This window comes from Lactuca virosa, chromosome 5, assembly GCF_052849685.1.
Source record: "Lactuca virosa cultivar CGN04683 chromosome 5, Lactuca_virosa_CGN04683_v6, whole genome shotgun sequence".
Lineage (NCBI taxonomy): Eukaryota > Viridiplantae > Streptophyta > Magnoliopsida > Asterales > Asteraceae > Lactuca > Lactuca virosa.
The window spans coordinates 249,454,368-249,475,661 of NC_136430.1; the positions used below are offsets into that span (position 1 = coordinate 249,454,368).

The following is a 21,294-nucleotide window of genomic DNA, read 5'->3' on the forward strand; positions in this document are numbered from 1 at the left end:
TCAGCACCCGCTCCTTCAACACTGAGGATTACGTCGACGGCCGTCAGGGCCGGGTAGAGGCGCCTACAGCGAGGAGCAGGGCTTTCCAGATGACTGCAGAGGAGGCACGTGCAGCTCCTGATGTTGTGACAGGTATGTACTTTCTCCTTATCTCTTTTTGAGTATTGAATTTTCACTTATGTTGTTTGTCTCCTTTTAGGATCGTTCCTTGTGAAAGGTATATCTACTCTGGTATTGTTTGATTCGGGGGCTATCTGATCCTTTGTATCGCTCGCACTCAGCAAGCGATTTGTTTGAGCTCCAGGGGAGCTGGGCTGTTGTCTTGATGTAGAGATTGCAGATGATAGGACTGTTCAGGTTGTGAGGGTTCATTGGGGATGTACACTGCAATTGTTCGATGAGCAGTATTATGTGGAGTTAGTCCCCATTCCCCTGCGAGGGAATAAGGTCATCATAGGTATGGACTGGTTGAGCCCCAATGGGGCAGTGATCGACTGCGATCAACGGCTAGTTCGGATTCGGACCCCAAGTGGGGGAGGGTTGGTGATTCAGGGAGAGAGGCCGAAGTGTGGGCCGACTTTGTGTTCAGCAGTGAGGGCGAGACGCTACCTTCAGCAGGGTTGCACGGGGTATGTCGCCCTTATTTTCCAAAATAAAATAAATTTAAAGGACCTCACTTTTTATTTTGCCCCGGGCCTCAGATCGGCTTGGACCGGCCTAGTGCCCACGAAGCTTTTCTGTTCCTTGCAAAAAATTTTAAATGATTACAATTGAAAATGTGTACAAATATGTGGGTTACGTCAAACAAGCTAACTTTTAGTATGGTTCAAAACGGGTCGAGACTTTTTTTCAGAGCACTTGAATACATTTTACAAGATTTAAAGCTTTAAATTGTTTGACCCATATGGTATGTGTTCTACTCTACTTCCTTTTTTTCTTATCAAGGCATTGTACCTAATTATATCATTCTACTTACATTTTTCTTCTTAATAGAGCACTAAACTTAGATAATTCGACTTTATTAAATCAATATAAAAAGCCTTATATTCCAAGACATTTTTGTAATTAGATTTTTCAAAGCAGAAGAAGAAATGTCAGTAAGATGTTATAATAAGCAAATCAATCATACCCATTTAACACATTAAGAATAAACATGACTAGCAAAATACCTATATGGTATGTTTTCACGTGTCTAAGGGTCTATATAATTTTTTGCAAGGCCAAAATCTATAAGTTACTTATCATACCATTACTCCAATATCGATATTCTTACGACTATACATTAATCTCAATCTATTATTCTATCATGCACAAATTACTTTGAAATCAAAGAGTCTAATACAAGCTAAAACTAGAGGCTATATAAACTACCATCAATTTTTTTCACTAATTGTGGTATGAAACACGTCGTGCAACAATGACTGATATGCTTTTTTTCTTTTTTTCTTTAAAAAAAACGGCAAACCCACATGATAAAGGGAACAATGTTCTAGTGTTTTTGAGTTGCTGATTTGGGTGGATTTGGTTAGAGTGTGTGCAAGGAGGAGGAAAGTTTTGGGGTTAGTAGTTTTAACCACAATATGGATCTTATGGAGACATCGTATTAGTGTGGTTTTCTAGTCTCCAGTCATGTTGTCCTAGTAGTCTTTTTTAGAGCATTTTTTTAGTTTTTTTCAATGGTTCTGTTGGAAATCAGACAATAAGAGATCAAGCTACACACTTAAACATGCAAACTGAATCAGGAATCATAGGTACACACACATGAAATAACTTTTGAAAGTTTTTATTCTGATCCTCTATTGACAGTAAAACAAAGATTTGAAATTTATAGACTACTACATTGAAAGCTGAAATAAAAAACTTTAAACTTAAGAACAGAAACTGAAATACTTTACTACCTGGTTAACCATATTCACCTAAGAATATGGTAACCACTTATCCATCTTTAATGCAATAAAAACTGAGTTAAGCATGAACCAAATCAAGATTAATTTCAACATTCTCACCCTTAATCTTGATTTGTGTCTTGCAAGTCTTCAATAACTAACAAATTTCGCATTTCTACAAATTTGACTCGTGGGAGTGCCTTGGTTGAAATGTCTGCCTTCTGTTCTTCCCTGCTTACATGCCCTATGAAGATTAAACCTTTTTTTTAACACATTCTCGAATGAAATGATACCGGGTGTTGATGTGCTTACTTCTCTCGTGGAACACTGGGTTCTTCATCAGCCTAATTACGGATTTGTTGTCTACAAGTAGCTTTACACAACTTACTTTAGAACCTGTCAGATATTTCAACAAACTCTGTAACCACAAAGCTTGACATGCTGCTGAAGTCGCCGCCATGAAATCGGCTTCACAAGAGGACAACTTATTGTTCGTTGTTTTTGTGAACACCAAGTGATTAGATGTCCTAAAAAGTAAAATGCTATCCCAGATGTACTTTTCCCATCTTCACGATCCCCATTGTGGTTGCTGTCATTGTAGCCGAGTATCTTCCCGTCTCCTCCTTTCCGATACACTAACCCATAGTTGATAATCCCTTTGATGTATTGCAGAATTTTCTTAACTGCTTTGAGGTGACTTTCTCGTGGTGACTCCATGTATCTACTCACGACTCCCACAGAATAACTGAGGTCTGGTCTGGTGTGAGTTAAGTAGTGCAGACACCCAATGAGACACTGATAATGTGTGGCATTTACTGGCACCCCTTCTTCATCTTTGGTCAGGTCAAGCTTTGGTTCCATGGGACTTTTTGCTAAATCTCAATCAAACATACCAACTACTTGCAATATCTTTTTCGCGTACCCCATTTGTCCAATAGAGATTCCATTATTGTGTTGTTGAACTTCCATTCCAAGATAGTATGACAGATTCCCAAGATCACTCATATCGAATACTTCCCTCATATGCCTTTTAAACACACAAAGTCCTTCTTCACTTGAACTGGTTACTATCAAATGATCAACATACACTCCTACAATTAATATGGATGTCGATTCCTGACGTTTGTAGACGACTTGTTTATGGGGACACTTTTGAAAGCCTAACTTCTTGAGTGTTTTGTTAAGCTTGACATTCCAAGTTATCGGCGCTTGTCGTAAGCCGTAGAGAGCTTTATTCAACCTGTACACCATGTGTTCCTTCCCTGTAATCACAAAACCATCAGGCTGAGGTACGTACACCTCCTCTTCTAATTCACCATTTAAGAATGCCGACTTTACATCGAGATGGTGAACTTGCCACCCTTCAAGAGCAGCCAGGGCTAACAATGAGCGTACTGTTTCTATCTGAGCCACTGGTGCAAAAACTGTTGGATTAGGTGTCTAAGCCCATAACTATAATTGGTATGTACTTGACCCGATAGTAGTATGATCCTTTTGGGTTGCCTTCACCATAGCAACTTGACTGGATGAATTATGGAGAAAGAGGTTAATTGTGATTTATTAATATGTTATAAGAATAATATATTAATTGAGAAATCATATTATTTAATTAGTATTGGTTAAGAATTAATTTGGAATTAATTTAGTGATCAAAAGAGATTAATTAAATTAAGGGGACTGATATTGTAATTATAAGATAATTGCAAGATGGGCTATGGACTCCTAAAAGAAGGAGGTGGACGAAATTTATGTGGAAGCCCATATACAATTCGTCCATAGGGGCCTTCTGGAAGGATCATGTGGACTGCTTAAGGCCTAAGCAATCAAATTAGGGTTTTGACTGAAACCTTAGCAGCTCAGCTATATAAGGAACCCTTGGGACTCTTATTTTCGGCTACTTGAACCCTAGAAGAGTACCAGCCGAAATTGTGATCCCTAACCTCTCTCTCATATTCCTCCAAACTTGCTCTTAGTGTTTGTGATATATTATAGGCATCACATTTGAGGTGCTAAGTTCTCAAAGGTTGAAGATCAAGCAGGCTACAAAGAAAGGTAATCATCTAACCATGTATTAGGTGTTAATTTCGAAAAAGTATGCTAGTTAAGGGTTATAGCTTTGGATGATTATTATTGCATGTATTACTATAGAAAACCTAGATCCAAAGCTTTAGTGTTGCATGTGCACCATAGGAATGATGTAATGCTCAAAACCCATCAGTGGTATCAGAGCCTAGGTCGTTTATCTGTAGTATATGATGCATTGGTTAATTGTTCAAAGTTGAAAAAAATCGAAAATCTGGATTCTGGCAGTAGGACTCGTCGAGTCCATATATGAACTCGACGAGTTCATTGTGAACTCGACGAGTCCAAGTCTGACTCGACGAGTTCGCGGGTCTGTTGGCAGAATTTTCGGTTTTTTAGCCTAAATTAGATCTAGATAATTACCATAAACTATTTTGACTGATAAAATTCGATTTTTATATTATGGGAATGATTATCTTCATCTTATAAAAGGATAATTGTCAAATTATAAGATAATTACTAGTTTATGTGATAAAATTAATTATTTATATTATTTGATTTGAATTATCTTGCCATAGAAAGTAGATTAGGTCAAATTTTGTGATAAATATTAATTATATGATTATTTAATTATTTTTCAAATTTGATCTAAAATATATTTTGAAAAGTTTCAAAATTTGCCCTTAAGTTTTGGAATTTAAATTTTGATTAAAAAGTTTTAATTTTGAAAATTTTAAATTCTAAATCCCAGAGTTTTAAAAAGTTTAAAATTCAACCTTTATACTATTATAATATTAAAAGATTAATATATATATGTATATATATATATATATATATATATATATATATATATATATAAGACAAGTCAGTCTTACCGTTAGTAGGTCTCATTCACGAAGCTGGTCTATAAGGAGTGTTTAAGGAAGCGGCCTATAAAATGACCATCATTGGGTATCCACTCTTACCCACCGCACTCTTGACTAGTGGAGGGTCGTTAGCCGAACGGGTAGGATATGACAAAATAATTCCTCATTAATAAGTATAATGATTTTATAAAGTAACTAAATGTTTTCATAAATTTCCAATCTTAGTTACTTTAGGGAAAATGTGAAAATGATGTTATTCCATGAAATTGCAACTTTGCACCTTGCCAAGTCGTTAGTGGAGCATGCGTGGCTAACTGGCACACTAATTTGGGACTAGCAAGGGTGGAAAAGGGTAGCTTGATGTTTATCATAGATCAATGGAGCGTGTATGGTTAACCGACACATTGATTAGGTGATAAATGAAATCGAGAGTACCAAACAAATTGCATGGTTATTCACACCTTGTTTGTGATCCTCGATATCCCAGTCACAAACTTGAAGGGCATAATCGAGATTGAAACATGTCATTGAAAAGTTCAATGAATCTCAAAAGAATCTAGGAATTTCAATTCATTTAAAACTTAATATTCTTTTTCGTTTTTCATGGTGGAAATTGGTAAATCGTCATTTACCTACCTTCAAATATTTTGCAATTGGATTACGGCATCCCTCTTCCGAATTGTGAAATATTGTGTTGGGTCCTAGCCTTAATATTTCATTTGGGTGTTATATTAATGATTATTATCTAAACTAAACTTTGTCTCTTTTCTTTTTCAGATGTCGACTTCAAACAACGCTGTTAACTTCAACGCTTCTGGCTCCTTCTCCCTCATGAACTTGTGTGAGAGGGTGATCTTTGATGGATCCAATTTTAACGATTGGATTCGCAACATTCACATGGTCACTCGCTACGAGGACAAGGAGTATGTCCTTGACAAAGAGTTGAAGGAGATCAACGAAAACACTGCTACTCCTGAAGAAATCGAAGAATATAGGGCTCATGAGAAAGACGTGATAAAGGTGTCGTGTATCATGCTTGCTACCATGACTACTGAACTCCAAAAGTCCTACGAGGATTACTATCCTTTCGAGATGCACCAAGATTTGATGTAAAGGTACCATCAAAGTGCTCGACCGGAAAGGTACGAGATCATTTCTGCCATGATAACAACAAAGATGAAGGATGAAGAGTCCATCACCACCCACTTGCAAAAGATGCAGAGATTTGTGGACCGCTTGCTGAAGTTGAATGTCAACTTCATCGAAGAGTTGGCGATTGACATCATCCTACACTCTTTGCCATCTTGTTATGATCAGTTCAGAATGATTTATTATATGAACAAGGAGGAAGTCACTCTAAGCAAGCTCCAAGGCCTACTAAGAACTGCTGAGAGTAGTTTAAAAGGCAAGTCTGTTGCATCAACTCCAACTACTGCTGCCCCTGTCTTGGCAATTGGACAAGGGAAAGGGAAGAAGAGTAAGGCTCCTTCTAAGAGCCACGAGGGAAAGTCCCATGATGGATCCTCTTCTAGTGGGACTAAAGGTGGTTCCGCTGCTCCCTCTTCTAATCTGAAGGATGAAGAGTGCTTCTACTATCACGACAAAGGGCATTGGAAACGAAGTTGCCCGAAGTATCTGCAAGACATCAAGGATGGGAAGATAAAGCCCACCTTCGCATGTATTTACACTATTCAATCTAACATCTAATCACATGTTATTTCTTAGGTCCTTTATAAAGGATGTGGTTTTCACATTTGTTCTGATTTGCAGGGTCTAAGAAGAAGCAGGGATGTGGAGCATGGGAAGATGAACTTAATCATGGGGAATAGGAAAGCGTCGCCTGTCACCAATATTGGAGTTTATTCTTTAGTGCTTAGTTGTGGGTTAGGTTTAGAGTTGAATAATTGTTGATACTCGTCAGAAATGACATGAAACATTATTTCTTTTCATGGTTTGTATAAATATGGTTTTAGATTTTCGTTTAACACGGAAATTGGCTCTATTAATGCATTCTTGAATGGTACTTTCTATTTTGAATCATTGCCTTGTAATGGTATATATGAAACCGTGATGGTTGTAGACAACTTAGGAAAAATGTGTTGCATATCGATTCGTCCAATGGTTTGGACAAAGCATGCTTGTGGCATTGTCGTCTTGGTCATGTTAACAAGAAACGCATAGCCCAACTCCAAAAGGATGGAGTCTTGGAGTCATTTGACCTAGGTCCGATGACACGTACAAATCTTGTTTTCTTGGAAATATGACCAAATCACCCTTCACTTGTACTTGTGAAAGGGGTGAGGGTTTATTGGATCTCATACATACGGATGTATGTGGACCCTTTAGATCCACCACAAGGGATGAAAACCACTTCTATGTGACTTTTACCGATGATTATAGCAGATATGGGTATATCTATTTAATAAAGCACAAGTCAGAAACCTTTGAAAAATTCAAAGAGTTTAAGCAATAAGTGGAGAATCAGCTTGGTAGGAAGATAAAGATGCTCCAATCTGATCGAGATGGTGAGTATCTTAGTATCGAGTTCCACGACTATCTTAAGGAATGTGGAATTGTTTCGCGATTGACGCCACCTAGGACACCGCAGTTGAATGGTGTGGCTGAGAGGCGCAATCGAAGCTTGTTGGACATGATTCGTTCCATGATGAGTCGAGCTTCGTTACATATCTCATTCTGAGGGTATGCGTTAGAGATTTCCGCCCATATCCTTAATCTAGTCCCAACTAAGAAGGTTGCTAAAACACCTCACGCGATGTGGACATGGAAGGTTCCCTCGTTGGCACATATCAAGGTTTGGGGTTGCGACGCTTTCGTAAGACGAGAGACTCATGACAAGGTCGAACCTCATAGTGAGCGATGTATTTTTATCGGCTACCCATAGAAGTCCTTTGGATATCTGTTCTATAGACCGAGTGACAATGTTGTCTTCGTTGCGAGGAGAGGGGTTTTCCGAGAGAGAGAACTCATATGCCAAGAGGACAGTGGGAGGCGAATTGATCTTGAAGAGCTTCAAGAATCATACAATGAAGGAACCTCTAACACTGGCACTCAACCTGAGGAGGAAACTCCTGTTGAACCGATTGACGAGTCCTTACCTCTTAGACGTTCCAGTAGAGTTAGTGTTCCATCCGTATTATATGGTTTCCATATAACTGCTGAGGGTGATACGTTTATTAGTGATAGTACGCTAATAAATATGGATGAACCTAACAAATACAAGGAAGCCATGGCAAGCCTGGAGTCTGCAAAGTGGAAAGAGGCTATGGACAATGAGATTCAGTCCATGTATGACAATCAAGTCTGGAACTTGGTTGACAATGTGCCAGGTCGTAAGACAGTCGGGTGCAAATGGATCTTCAAGAAGAAGACCGACATGGATGCGAAATTACACACATATAAGGCGTGATTGGTTGCGAAGGGCTTTACTTAAACTCCTGAAGTTGAAGATGATGAGACCTTCTCACTAGTAGCGAAGATTAAATCTATAAGGGTTATGCTAGCCATAGCTCCGTTTCATGATTATGAAATATGGCAGATGGATCTCAAGACCGCTTTCCTAAATGGGAAGTTGGCTGAAGATATTTACATGAGTCAGCCATAGGGTTTTGTCAATGCAAAGTACCCTAATAGAGTGTGTAAGCTTGAGAAATCCATCTATGGATTAAAACAAGCATCTCGTAGATGGAATCTTTGTTTCGATGAGAAAGTCAAAGAGTTTGGTTTTTCGAGAAGCGAGGATGAGTCTTGTGTATATGTCAAAGATAGTGAGAGTATAGTTAGCTTTCTCGTTTTGTATGTGGATGACATACTGCTCAAAGGAAACGACATTCCAACCTTGCAGGAGGTCAAGTACTGGCTTGGGAAGTGCTTCGCTATGAAGGACCTCGGAGAAGCTACTTATATTCTAGGGATAATGATATTGAGAAATAGGAGTAAAAGACTAATAGGACTTAGTCAAAGTACTTACTTGGATAAAGTGTTGAAAAGTTTTAGCATGGAGAATTCCAAGAAAGGGGAATTACTAATCCAAAGCAATACCAAACTGAGTAAGACTCAGAGTCCGAGTGCCGATGCTAAGATAGTAGAAATGAGTCGGGTACCTTATGCTTCTGCCGTTGGCTCGATCATGTATGCTATGACATGTACTCGCCCTGATGTGGTTTTCGCTTTAAACATGGTTAGTCGATATCAAGGGAACACTGGTAGAGCTCACTGGACTGTGGTAAAGAACATTGTTAAGTACCTACGGAGGACTAAGGACTGCTTTCTCATCCTCGGTGGGAGTGATGACTTGAGAGTGTGAGGGTATAGTGACACCAGTTTTCACACCGACAAAGATAATTTTCGCTCTCAATCAGGTTGGGTGTTTACCCTAAATGGAGGAGCAATAACCTAGAAAAGTTCCAAGCAGGAGACCATAGTTGATTCAACGTGCGAATCAAAGTATGTCACACCAACAAACCAGAACGGCGGAAACGTCTGGGTGCGGATGACTTCATTGTGTTGTATCATAACAATTGAATATGAATAAAACATAGCAACCATCATCATCATACATTACGGTACCAACATACATAGTTTACATTATTGTGTTTGTTCATGAATTACATCCAAATACATAATGTATGATAAATCAACAAAAATATATCAAATAACCAAAAAGTCCATAGCTGCCAGACTGCTTAGTGTGTTCCTGAGAATACAAGTCGTTTTGAAAAGCGTCAACATAGAATGTTGGTGAGTTCATAAGAATGTTTGTATGAAAACTTTTTAATAGTTCGTAAACCTCCAGAAAATCCAATATTTTATTGTAAAAATAGTTTTTGAGTCTCGTTTCAAATCATGTATAATTGCATATGTACTCTTTGTTTGTCTTGTTTAAAAATTTATAGAATGTGATTTCCCAGAAAATCCTGTATATTCAGCACAAATTTTATAATATCATTGTTATTCTCTATGTGAGTCGTTATAACCGTACTAATGTGACTGAGTTGCTGTCTTAACGTTCTTCAGGCGTCGGTTTCTGTGAAGATATTTGTCACCCTAGATTGGCCTGTCTAGCTGTAACGAGCAGCTCAGGTGTGGGGTGTCAACCCCGTATAGATCTATACACAAACTCCCGCTCTCCCTCCAGGAGACTCTGGTTATAACTATAACTATAACTACAGGACTTACGGTGTACACTAAAATAGGTACGGTGAAGGTGTGTCTCACAAGAGCCTTAACGGAATTTACGCTAACATTGAGTTTCATTATTTAACGTTATAAATAATGTTACTAGAGTATATTTTGATTACAAAGCAATGGTGATAAAGAAAATATGATCGTTTTTACCGAAAGTGTCAAAATATTACATTGATACAGTTGTTGTCACTAAAGGCACAATAAAAATGGAATTGCCACCTAAGGCCCAATTTTACTAAAATATTCATAAATGGCCCCAATATTACCCAAAATGTCAATAATGGCCCATTAATATCGAGAATGTCGAAAAATATCACATTTTTACTAAAGTTGTCAAAATGACACTTTTTCACAAAAATATTCATTTAAGGCCCATTTTTACTAAAATGCTCAAATCTAGCCCAAGTTTATTAAAATGTTCTTTTTCGGCCCTTTTTATTCTAAAATGTTCAATAAAGGTCCAAGTTTATCAAAATGTTCTACTAAGAATGCCCATTTTCGGCCCACTTTACCGAAATGGCCAAAAAATGGTCCCTTGTTAGTTGTTAATGAAAACTTCCATTTTTACCTTTTTCCATGTTTTCTTGTCAAAATTTGTTTAAACACAATTTTTGGACTAATCCTTGAGATGTTTATCATGCAACAAAGGAAATATATATCATGTAGAAACTAGTTTTTCATTTTTAACCACATATTAAGTTTACTAAGCCCAACAACTTGAGATCTAACCAAAGATCTCGAGTTCTTAGTCTTTTAGCATGGATTTCACAACATTTAACACACATATCATACAACACATGTACATACAAGCAAATACACAAAGATTTACACAAGACTTTGACTTGTATCCTCCCCCAAAAGAAAGAAAAACTCAAAAATAGGGGTATGAAGCTCACCTTGGGGCTTTTTCAGTTTTGGAGAGGAAGATGAAGGAGGTTTTTGGTCCAAGTTTGCTTCCTTGAGGAGAGTTTTCGAGATCAAAGTGGTTCTAGGAGGCAAAAGACGAAAATGATGTTGTATAAGGGATGATCTTAGTATATTATGTAAGTAAAACATCTTAAGTTTGATGGAATCTTACCAAGAGTGCAATGTTTGAAGAAAACCTCTTGAAACACACCACAAAACCCACAAAAATTAAATAGAGAATGAGAGAGTTTTCTTGAGTTTTGAGAGAAAATGAGATAGGAATGTAATTTGGAAATGAAAAGTGGAGAGAGGGTGGTGGTGAGTCGGACGAATATAGGAAGGAGAGGGGAGAGATGGAAATTTTTGCTTGTTGGTTAAAAGTTTCATGCATGGTTACATGAGAGGTAATTAACATGTTTATATGTGGTGTAATTGTGAGGTGTCACAATTATAAACCAGTTATTCTTTTTTTAGAACCGATTTAGGCTAATTTGGAGAGGGAAGATGTGTTCAATTTTTCAAGGATGGCCGAACACATTAAGCCCATTGACGTTTTCGGTTTGCACAAGTTTTTGGGCTTGGATCGGGCCCAAGAACGATTTCAGTCCATTACTAGGTCCAAAGGAATGGTTTTGGCCCAAATGAGGTTATGTGGAAGAGTTTTTGCCCCAATAGGGCCCATTAGGAGGTTTAATAATAAAATGTGGCCCATTAATGATAAACATAAAGTTTTAGGCCCATTAAAGCCTAAGAAGAATTTTCACGGCCCAATAAGGCCCAATAAGGGTCTTATGGCCCAATATGGTATTAAATAAAGATTTTCAGCCCAACAGTGGGTTTTCGGCCCAACAAGGCCAAATGAAGAAATTATCGGCCCAATAAGGCCCAATGACAAATTCTGGTTTCAATAAGAGTTTTAGGCCGATAAAACTTGGGCTAAGGCCCAAAGTTGATTGAAATTGGTTAATTGGATCGAGTTTTGGACTTGTACGAGGTTGTTTCGGCTGGAATCACATTGCATGAACGTAGGCACTTATTAGCATTCAAGATTGATTTTTACTAAATGAAATGATGCAAGGTTACACAAAGGAAATTATCTTGTTCAAGGAGCAACATATTAACCCTAATTTGCTAGTTATGACATCATCCCCCTGTTAGAGGGAATTTCGTCTCGAAATTCGTTCTAAAGTAGCTTTCAAACACTAGGGAAAAGATGTGGGCATCTCGGTTTTGCCTAGTCTCTTCGTTCCTAGGAGAATTTAGGTATTTGTTTAGGGTTTCAACGGACCCTTGCTTCTGGCGTTTGGCCTGGCTCCTATGGTTTTCTCCGGTCTGTTACTTCTATGAGCTCTTCGACGAAATGGAGATTTTCATTCCCTTCTATTACGTTAAGCGGGACAATGAAAGTTTCGTCGGATAAGCATTTCTTTAGATTGGACGCATGAATGACAGGGTGTACATTTCCGGGTTCAAGAGGTAGTTGTAGTTTATAAGTCATTGGACCAATCCTAGCAAGGACCTTCAAAGGCCTGATGTATCTCGGGATCAATTTCCTATGCTTCCCCAAAGCGTATTATATCATTCCAAGTTGGGACTTTTAGCAGTGCACAATCACTGACTTAGGAATTCCAAGGGCTTCCATTGCTCACATTCATGTCTCTTTGGTCAGTTTCTAGATGTCTCTAGTCGTGTTCGGATTTTGGATGATCTCTTCGGTTGTCTCTCCGGTGAGTTCAGGGTCGGCGACAGTGTCGTATGGTACTCATCCTTTGGCTAGTTGTGTGTTAGTCACCTCAGCCTACACGAGGCGGTCTGCATTTACGTCCTCTTTAGTGAGGTAAGTGGATGGTTGTAGTTAATGAGAATTGATTACTAACGTCCCTAAAAGTAGTGCCTCTAACCCTAAGGCGAAACTATTGCCACTATGGTTAAGGTCGCGTGATGTGGTTGGTCTTAAAACTCTTAGGATATTTTTGGGAGTTTCTTACTATGGGATTCTGACTAATGGAATGTCGATCTTTTCTTGTTTTGACGACAGTTCGAGTAAGTCTTCGATTCGGGATAGGGGATATCGATCCTTGAGGATGGGTTCGTTTGATTCTTAGTAGTTAGTGGTCCTATGGACACTTAGCCTGTCCTCTTTATGAGTCGGAGGGGTACTCTCGGAGGTACGAGTCTTGGTCTGATAATTCCTTCAATCATTGGGTTGTTCCATCAATTGGACTCTTTCCAGGTTTATGTTGGTACTAGTTGGCCTTGGTGGTCCGGTTATGGAAATGGCTCCATGAATTTTGGTTGATTTTCGAATCTAGCTTGGTACGTAGGCGATATTCTCGAAGGGGCTTCGGGAACATCTTAGGGAGGTTATGAATTTCTGAGGTTCCCTTGGGGTCTTTTCACTTCTTGTGTCCAAATTCTATTGCTGCTAAGAAGAGCGTGGTATTTCTTACATAGGTACTTAGGAGTCTAGATGTCAGGGATGATTCGAGGATTCGTCGTTATAAGTTGTAAGGGTTTTGTTAATTGATTGGTTAAGGCGAAGGGTCTCTTTGCGGTACATGAATTTCATATGGTGAGGATCAAGCTATCCCATGTCGAATGACACGATTGGGCTACTTGTGTTTAATAGATGTTGGGTTGATCAAAGAGGGATGGTTTTTCGAAATGATAGCCTGTTCTATGTGCACGTTTATAATGTTACCAGTGTTGTCTTTGTTGTCGCTACTACGAACGTTTTTGAACTACGTTTAGTGAGTATTAGCAGTATCACTGCTTTGAGTATTAGTGATGAAATTTGATAGTATGGTCCCCACCAGGCCCCTCTATAATCGCTTGGTGTATACAAGTCATGTACAATTAAGATTGGTAAGATCGTCGACTGAGGGGCTTTGTCCTAAATCCACAACCAAACAAGGAGCAGGAAATAAGGTGGAATCACACACTCTGAGCCCTTCAAATCTCAATTATATATGACCCTAAGGTATACACTAAGCCATCATAGCTCACCTGTAAGGACCCTTAGTTTTTATATGAATGGCATGTTTCGTTCGGACGGGAGAGTAATTTATAATTATTGCCTAAGGCCTTTGAACATCTTTATTGGGAAAAACGTACCGTTGCTCGCAGATGATTTCGGGAGGGTCTTTCCTATAGTGATTGTCAGCATCCTTTCCTCCTTGTTATTGGACAGTCCCTCCTGAAGTGTCCAGATTCCTCACACTCGTAACAGGTCGAGCTTATACTGATACTGGGGTTCTGAGAGATCGGTCGTGCCGGTTTCCTACAGAAACGGGTAGTGTGTCCCTTCGTGTTGAAGTTCTTGCAGTGTAACTTTCGGCAGGCTCCATAGTGATGGAAACTACACTTGCTGCATTTTGGGCGAATCCCAACATATGGAGTTTTCAGCATTGAGGTAGCAGGGTCAGTGGGGGTAGGGGCTACTACAGCTTGCTGCCTTTTGGTAGGTCCTGGGGTTGAACTTCTCCCTCTCTTGTTACAAGACTTTCGCTTCTTGTTCTTGGATTTGTGGTTCCGGGTGGTCCTACAGGTGGACACTTGTTGGTGCCTTGGGTCCTTACTGTGGGTAGCATTGTTGACAATATTTTCCTTCCCATTTGTGTTGTTGAGTTGTGCCATGACAGCTATCACAACAGTTGTCACCGCGGCTTGGAAAGTAGTGGAGTCTATTCATAGGATAGGTGTTTCGCCGGTTGGCTGATCGTTTTTATGGGATGACATGATTCTGTTGCACGAAGAGAAACAAGTGCGTGAGTAACCATGGTCAGTTCTAGTTATACCCATCCATTTATATTCAATTCACATATAAATTTCACGTGTGGTTGTACAATTTTCAATGCTTAGACCTACATCCCGATGATGTATTTATGATAAAGAGTAAAAATAGACATTGCATGAATGCCAAGTTTATCATAGAATAATACTACTAACAATACAATTTAGTGAATTTGGATTACATGGGTTTTTGGGAGGGCGCACCTCTCTTGATTCTACTACTACTAGTTATAACGAAATACTTAGTAAACTTAGGACATAGTGCGAGTAGTGTAATAACACTCATGTCGAAATAACGCACAAGGAGCCCGACCAATTCACTCATCTCACGAGTGGTCTCATCTACTCTCTGTTCTGCTTGAACTGCCCTAGCTTCGGCTGCAAAGAGCTGCTGTTTTAGGGTGCACACTTCCTCCTCTAAAGAGCGTAGACGGTCGGTAGGGCCCTCCTGATGGGTAAGGCTCGCCATGGATCCCTTTGGTGCCTTTATCCTCGTCTAACTCCTCATCAGAATTTTCCTATTCGTAGTTCATTTCCTGGTATTCTTCAGGGCCAAATTTGGGGTTTTCCTCTTGAACTTCTTCCGGCTCCCCTTCGATCCATCCATTGGCCACTAGGGCCTGTTAGTAGTGGTCTCCGTGGAGATGAAAGTCAGCCATGTTGTATGCGCGAGAACGGAGATGTGAGAAACATGTAGAAGGTTTATGATTATATGATATCCTAAAATACTCCTATAGTATTTTAATTTGTTTATGTTTGGTTCCTTAAAACCTTCGGACACAAAGTTGGTAAATCTTAGATTTGTCTCCCACCACGATCACTCCCAAACACATGTTGGTCGTATTTTGAACAAATATAGTTGATCAGGCTATATTTATGTAACACCCAGAATCAGAAAGGCCAAGAAAAGAAAGGAAAACCCTAAGACAAAAGGGGGTCAACTCGTCTAGTCCAAGGAATGACTCGGCGAGTAGAAGCGGACTCTGTGTCGCAGATTAAGTGACCGACTCTCTAGTTTGCTTTTAGTCATATTTGGATCATTTCCAAGGTTAATCCGAGTATTAAACTCTTAAGGATGGATTTGGATAACAGGTCTGGACACTCTTGAGCTTTAGGAGCTCAGAGTTGCTGGCTTTATCCAGCTAAGATCCCATTTCATGACCTAGGTTTTCTTTGAAGCTTGGATTAAGTGTTTTAGCCCTATAACACCTTGCATGCACGTAAAGTTAGCAACTTTACGTGCAATGCTAGCATAAGGAGTCCAGATCTACGAGTTGGAGGTGTTGGGATGGACTGTAATCGACAAAATAGAGATGTCACAAGATGGACTCGGCGAGTCAGTTCATGGACTCGACAAGTCGGGCCGCAAACCCAAGCCCTTCTGTTTATGAGTCGGATCAGTGAGTGGGGTTAGAGAAGGGCTCAGCCAGTCTGTGTCCATAATGGGCATGAAGATCATGGTACTAGACGAGTTCAAGGAGGAACTCGGCGAGTCCAAGGCAATCTCCTTAGCTTATGAAGATGGACTCGACGAGTTGTTCTATAACTCGGCGAGTCGGTTGAAGATGGTCTTGAATGTTAGTTGAAGGAGAACCCGTCGAGTTGTTGCTAGACTCGACGAGTAGAGTCGAGGTTGTTTTGGGATTTGAGGAGCATGGACTCGACGAGTTGGTAGAACAACTCGGCGAGTTGAGTTAACTAGAAGTTGACTCTGACCGTTGACTTTGACCTGGAGAAGGACCTTGACCAGAGTTGACTTAGTTGGCTTCTTGAGGATAGTTAGGCTAAGTGTTGTTATTGGAATTAGTAGCTCGGGGAGCTAGAGGAGCAGCAGTTCGGGGAGTTGTCGGATAGCAGCCAGAGGGTTATCAGCAGAGTTCAGCAGTGCAGGTGAGTTTCCCTTTTGTGTGAATGGGTCTACGGCCACAATGCTGGCCCATTATGTTCATGCTCATGTTTACGCTTATGTATAGAAGGAAGACCCGGGGGTTAGCCCTAGGCACTTATTGGTATATGTTCCGGGTTACGACCTGATGCCGGGCGAGGCCCGAGGAATGTTAGGATGCTAGAGGTCTTTGTGATTCTTGCATGTGTCGGTATGATAGGATCCGGACCGAGGGTCTGATGTCGGGGTAAGCCCGAAGTACATTAGATAATAGTATGTTTCCGGGCCGAGGGTCCGATGTCGGGGTAAGCCCGAAGTACGTTAAATAATAGTATGTTTCCGGGCCGAGGGTCCGATGTCGGGGTATTCCCGAGGAAGATTCTTATGTAGTGCGTTAGATTATACTTGTTGTCTTTGTGACACTTGTATGCGCCTTGTAGGGAGGTGAGTGTGGGCGAGGTCCTGTATCTCATCACTAGCTGAGTATGGATGGGGTTCCATATCTCGATATTAGCAGAGCAGGGGCGAGGCCTGTGATAGGAAGGATGTGAGTGTGGGCGAGGGCCCGTATCTCACTACTAGTAGGAGTGTGGACGGGGCTCCACTACTTCAGTAGTAGAACAGGGGTGGGGCCCAAGTTAGGCGAGGCCTGAGAGCAGGGTATGGTTAGGGAATGTTTATGTATGTTTCAGTATGTTATTTAATCGTATGTATGTGTATGGCAGGCGAGGCCCAGAGTCAGGCGGGGCCTAAGGGACACAAATCTGTATACCGGGCGGGGCTCGATGCCAGGTGGGACCTGATGCCAGGCGGGGCCTGATGGCGGGCGAGGCCTAATGCAGTGGGCGGGGGCCCAGTATGTGGTTATGTGCTCAGAAATATGTATGGCTCAGTAGATATGTATGGTATGTGGTAGGTTGGGGAACTCACTAAGCTTCGTGCTTACGGTTTTCAGTTTTGGTTTCAAGTATTTCCGATACCGGAATGAAGAGCTCGGGATGATCGCATGGCACACACCAAGAAGTTTAGCATGGGATGTTTACTCTGATAAAATGAATAAGTGTTTTGGAAAAGATACTTTGATTTGTCATATAACCCCTTTTTGTATGTTTGAGTGACTTAATGCTATGGATTAGTAATGTTTTTAAAAGAAATTTTTGGTCATGATTTTTGGGATGTTACAATTTATCCCCAATACGATTACATAACTGCATGAGTTTAACCGCGACGTTCAACTCCCCTAACGCTTCTTAATTGTTTTCTTACTTTTGATCAGAGTGTTTTAGTCCCATTGTATTTATAGTTGCATATCTTGTACGATTAGATATTCTAGTTCACTATAAACAATGCTCTGATACAAATCTGTCACACCCCCAAACCAGAATGGCGGAAACGTCCGGGGGCGGATGACTTCATTGTGTTGTATCATAACAATTGAATATGAATGAAACATAGCAACCATCATCATCATACGTTACGATACCAACATACATAGTTTACATCATTGTGTTTGTTCATGAATTACATCCAAATACATAATGTATGATAAATCAACAAAAATATATCAATTATCCAAAAAGTCCATAGCTGCCAAACTGCTTAGTGTGTTCCTGAGAATACAAGTCATTTTGAAAAGCGTAAACATAGAATGTTGGTGAGTTCATAAGAATGTTTGAATGAAAACTTTGTAACAGTTTGTAAAGCTCTAGAAAATCCAATATTTTATTGTAAAAATAGTTTGTGAGTCTCGTTTCAAATCATGTATAATTGCATATGTACTCTTTGTTTATCATGTTTAAAAATGTATAGAAGGTGATTCCCAAAAAATCCTGTATTTTCTATTTTATGAGAAATTGTGGCCTTAAACCCTAAGACCGGAGTGATGTGGCTAGTTATAAAATATTCGCCACAATGTTCGTACTTTGTAAAGAAAAGAAATGAGTGGTAAGTATACTCAACATTAATTTTATAATAGAGTTGTTATTCTTTATGTGAGTCGTTATAACCATACCAATGTGACTGAGTGCCTGTCTTTATGTTCTTCAGGCGTCGGTTTCTAAGAAGATATTTGTCACCCTAGACTGGCCTGTCTAGCTGTAGAGAGCAGCTCAGGTGTGGGGTATCAACCCCGTATAGATCTATACATAAACTCCCGCCCTCCCTCCAGGAGACTCTGGTTATAACTACAACTACAGGACTTATGGTGTACACTAAAATAGGTACGGTGAAGGTGTGTCTCACAAGAGCCTTAACGGAATTTACGCTAACATTGAGTTTCATTATTTAACGTTATAAATAATGTTACTAGAGTATATTTTGACTACAAACCAATGGTGATAAAGAAAATATAATTGTTTTTACCGAAAGTGTCAAAATATTACATTGATACAATTGTTGTCACTAAAGGCCCAATAAAAATGGAATTGTCATCTAAGGCCCAATTTTACTAAAATATTCATAAATGGCCCCAATATTACCCAAAACGTCAATAATGACTCATTAATATCCAGAATGTCGAAAAATAGCCCATTTTTACTAAAGTTGTCAAAAATGACCCATTTTCGCAAAAATATTCATTTAAGGCCCATTTTTACTAAAATGCTCAAATATGGCCCAAGTTTATTAAAATGTTCTTTTTCGGCCCCATTTATTCTAAAATGTTCAATAAAGGTCCAAGTTTATCAAAATGTTCTAAAATGATCCATATGTACTAAGAAGGCCCATTTTCGGCCCACTTTACCAAAATGGCCAAAAAAATGGTCCCGTGTTAGTTGTTAATGAAAACTTCCATTTTTACCTTTTTCCATGTTTTCTTGTCAAATTTGTTTAAACATAATTTTTGGACTAATCCTTGAGATGTTTATCATGCAACAAAGGAAATATATATCATGTAGAAACTAGTTTTTCATTTTTAACCACATATTAAGTTTACTAAGCCCAACAACTTGAGATCTAACCAAAAATCTAGAGTTCTTAGTATTTTAGCATGGATTTCACAACATTTAACACACATATCATACAACACATGTACATACAAGCAAATATACAAAGATTTACACAAGACTTTGACTTGTATACTCCCCCAAAAGAAAGAAAAACTCAAAAATAGGGGTATGAAGCTCACCCTGGGGCTTTTTCGGTTTTAGAGAGGAAGATGAAGGAGGTTTTCGGTCCAAGTGTGCTTGCTTGAGGAGAGTTTTCGAGATCAAAGTGGTTCTAGGAGGAAAAAGACGAAAATGATGTTGTATAAGGGATGATCTTAATAGATTATGTAAGTAAAACATCTTAAGTTTGATGGAATCTTACCAAGAGTGCAATGTTTAAAGAAAACCTCTTGAAACACACCACAAAACCCACGAAAATTGAAGAGAGAATGAGAGAGTTTTCTTGAGTTTTGAGAGAGAATGAGATAGGAATGTAATTTGAAAATGAAAAGTGGAGAGAGGGTGGTGGTGGGTCGGCCGAATATAGGGAGGAGAGGGGAGAGATGGATTTGAATTTGAACTAACAAAATGTAGCTAGTCCCTTTATGTGCTAATCTTTTTTGAGTTTGCGGTTTTTGATTTTGTGTTTCGTTGCACCTTTTAGAAAGCATTGTCAAATATAAATATCATTAAGTTGGACGAAGTGAAAAAATTATTTATATTATAAATAAATATACTTAATAATAAAACTAACCGTTTACTCGCACCAAGCGCTGGATGCAAATGTAGCGGTGATGATACTCGATAGTGATTCTAGTGGTTATTGCCGACTCTTTTCAACGGGTTTGTTTTTCAGTGAAGGCAAGTGTACGAAAATGTAGAAGATGGTGCAACAATTTAATTAAAGTTAAACGTTTGTTGTTGTTTTGGGTTGAAACTATAAGATTGTTGTTTTATTTTATAAATATTGACATATGAATGTTGTTTTATTTTATAAATATTGACATATGCATCAAGATGTAAATATTGACCTATGCATCAAGATGTAAATGTACAGAGACCAAAAAAATGAAAAAAAAAATGAAAAGCGAATCTAATCTCTCCTCACACTCTTATTTGAAGACTTAAAATCAAAGTTTTTTTTTTACTTTGTATTTATTTGCCAAACATCACCCTTTGCGTTTATTTAATGTGGCGGTGATGATGCTCGATAGTGATTCTAGTGGTTACTGTCGGCTCTTTTCAGCGGGTTTGTTTTTCAGCGAAGGCAGGTGTACGGAAGTGCAGAAGAGAGTGCAACAATTTAGTTAAAATTAAATATTTGTTGTTGTTTTTGGTTGAAACTATAAAAATGTTGTTATATTTTATAAATATTAACATATGCTTCAAGATGTAAATATTGACCTATGCATCAAGATGTAAATGTAGAGAGACAAAAAAAAATTAAAAGCGAATCTAATCTCTCCTCACACTCTTATTTGAAGACTTAAAATCAAAGGCTTTTTCTTTACTTTGTATTTATTTGCCAAACATCACCCTTTGCGTTTATTTAATATCATGGTTGAAGTCATTTATGTAGACTTCTAATCTCTCTATACACCCGACTAAATTACTTTCAATCTATTTTTTTATTCTTTTTCACAAAGTGTTACCAATTATAGCGGTGTATTTTTTGTTTTTAATTTTTTATAGTAGGGAACTTTATAATTTATGTTCTTCATTGTGCCGGTATGCGAAAGATCATCTTGGTTTAGAATAAAGGTTTGATGAGGATGATTCCATATGCAATTAATTTGACAGGAAAATAT

The 21,294-nt window shown here is 38.9% G+C and overlaps 1 protein-coding gene across 1 annotated transcript; it reads right to left on the reverse strand.

Moving 5' to 3' along the window:
• Nucleotides 1-2,294: 2,294 nt before the first annotated feature.
• On the reverse strand, nucleotides 2,295-2,747 carry LOC145112601 (secreted RxLR effector protein 161-like). The gene has a single exon (XM_079048747.1). It carries the CDS (start codon nucleotides 2,745-2,747, stop codon nucleotides 2,295-2,297), a length of 453 nt encoding a protein of 150 aa, XP_078904873.1.
• Between the last annotated feature and the right edge of the window lie 18,547 nt (nucleotides 2,748-21,294).

Excerpts from the sequence above, each read along its gene's own strand:
- LOC145112601 (XM_079048747.1), bottom strand. The coding sequence starts at position 2,747 with ATGGAACCAAAGCTTGACCTGACCAAAGATGAAGAAGGGGTGCCAGTA.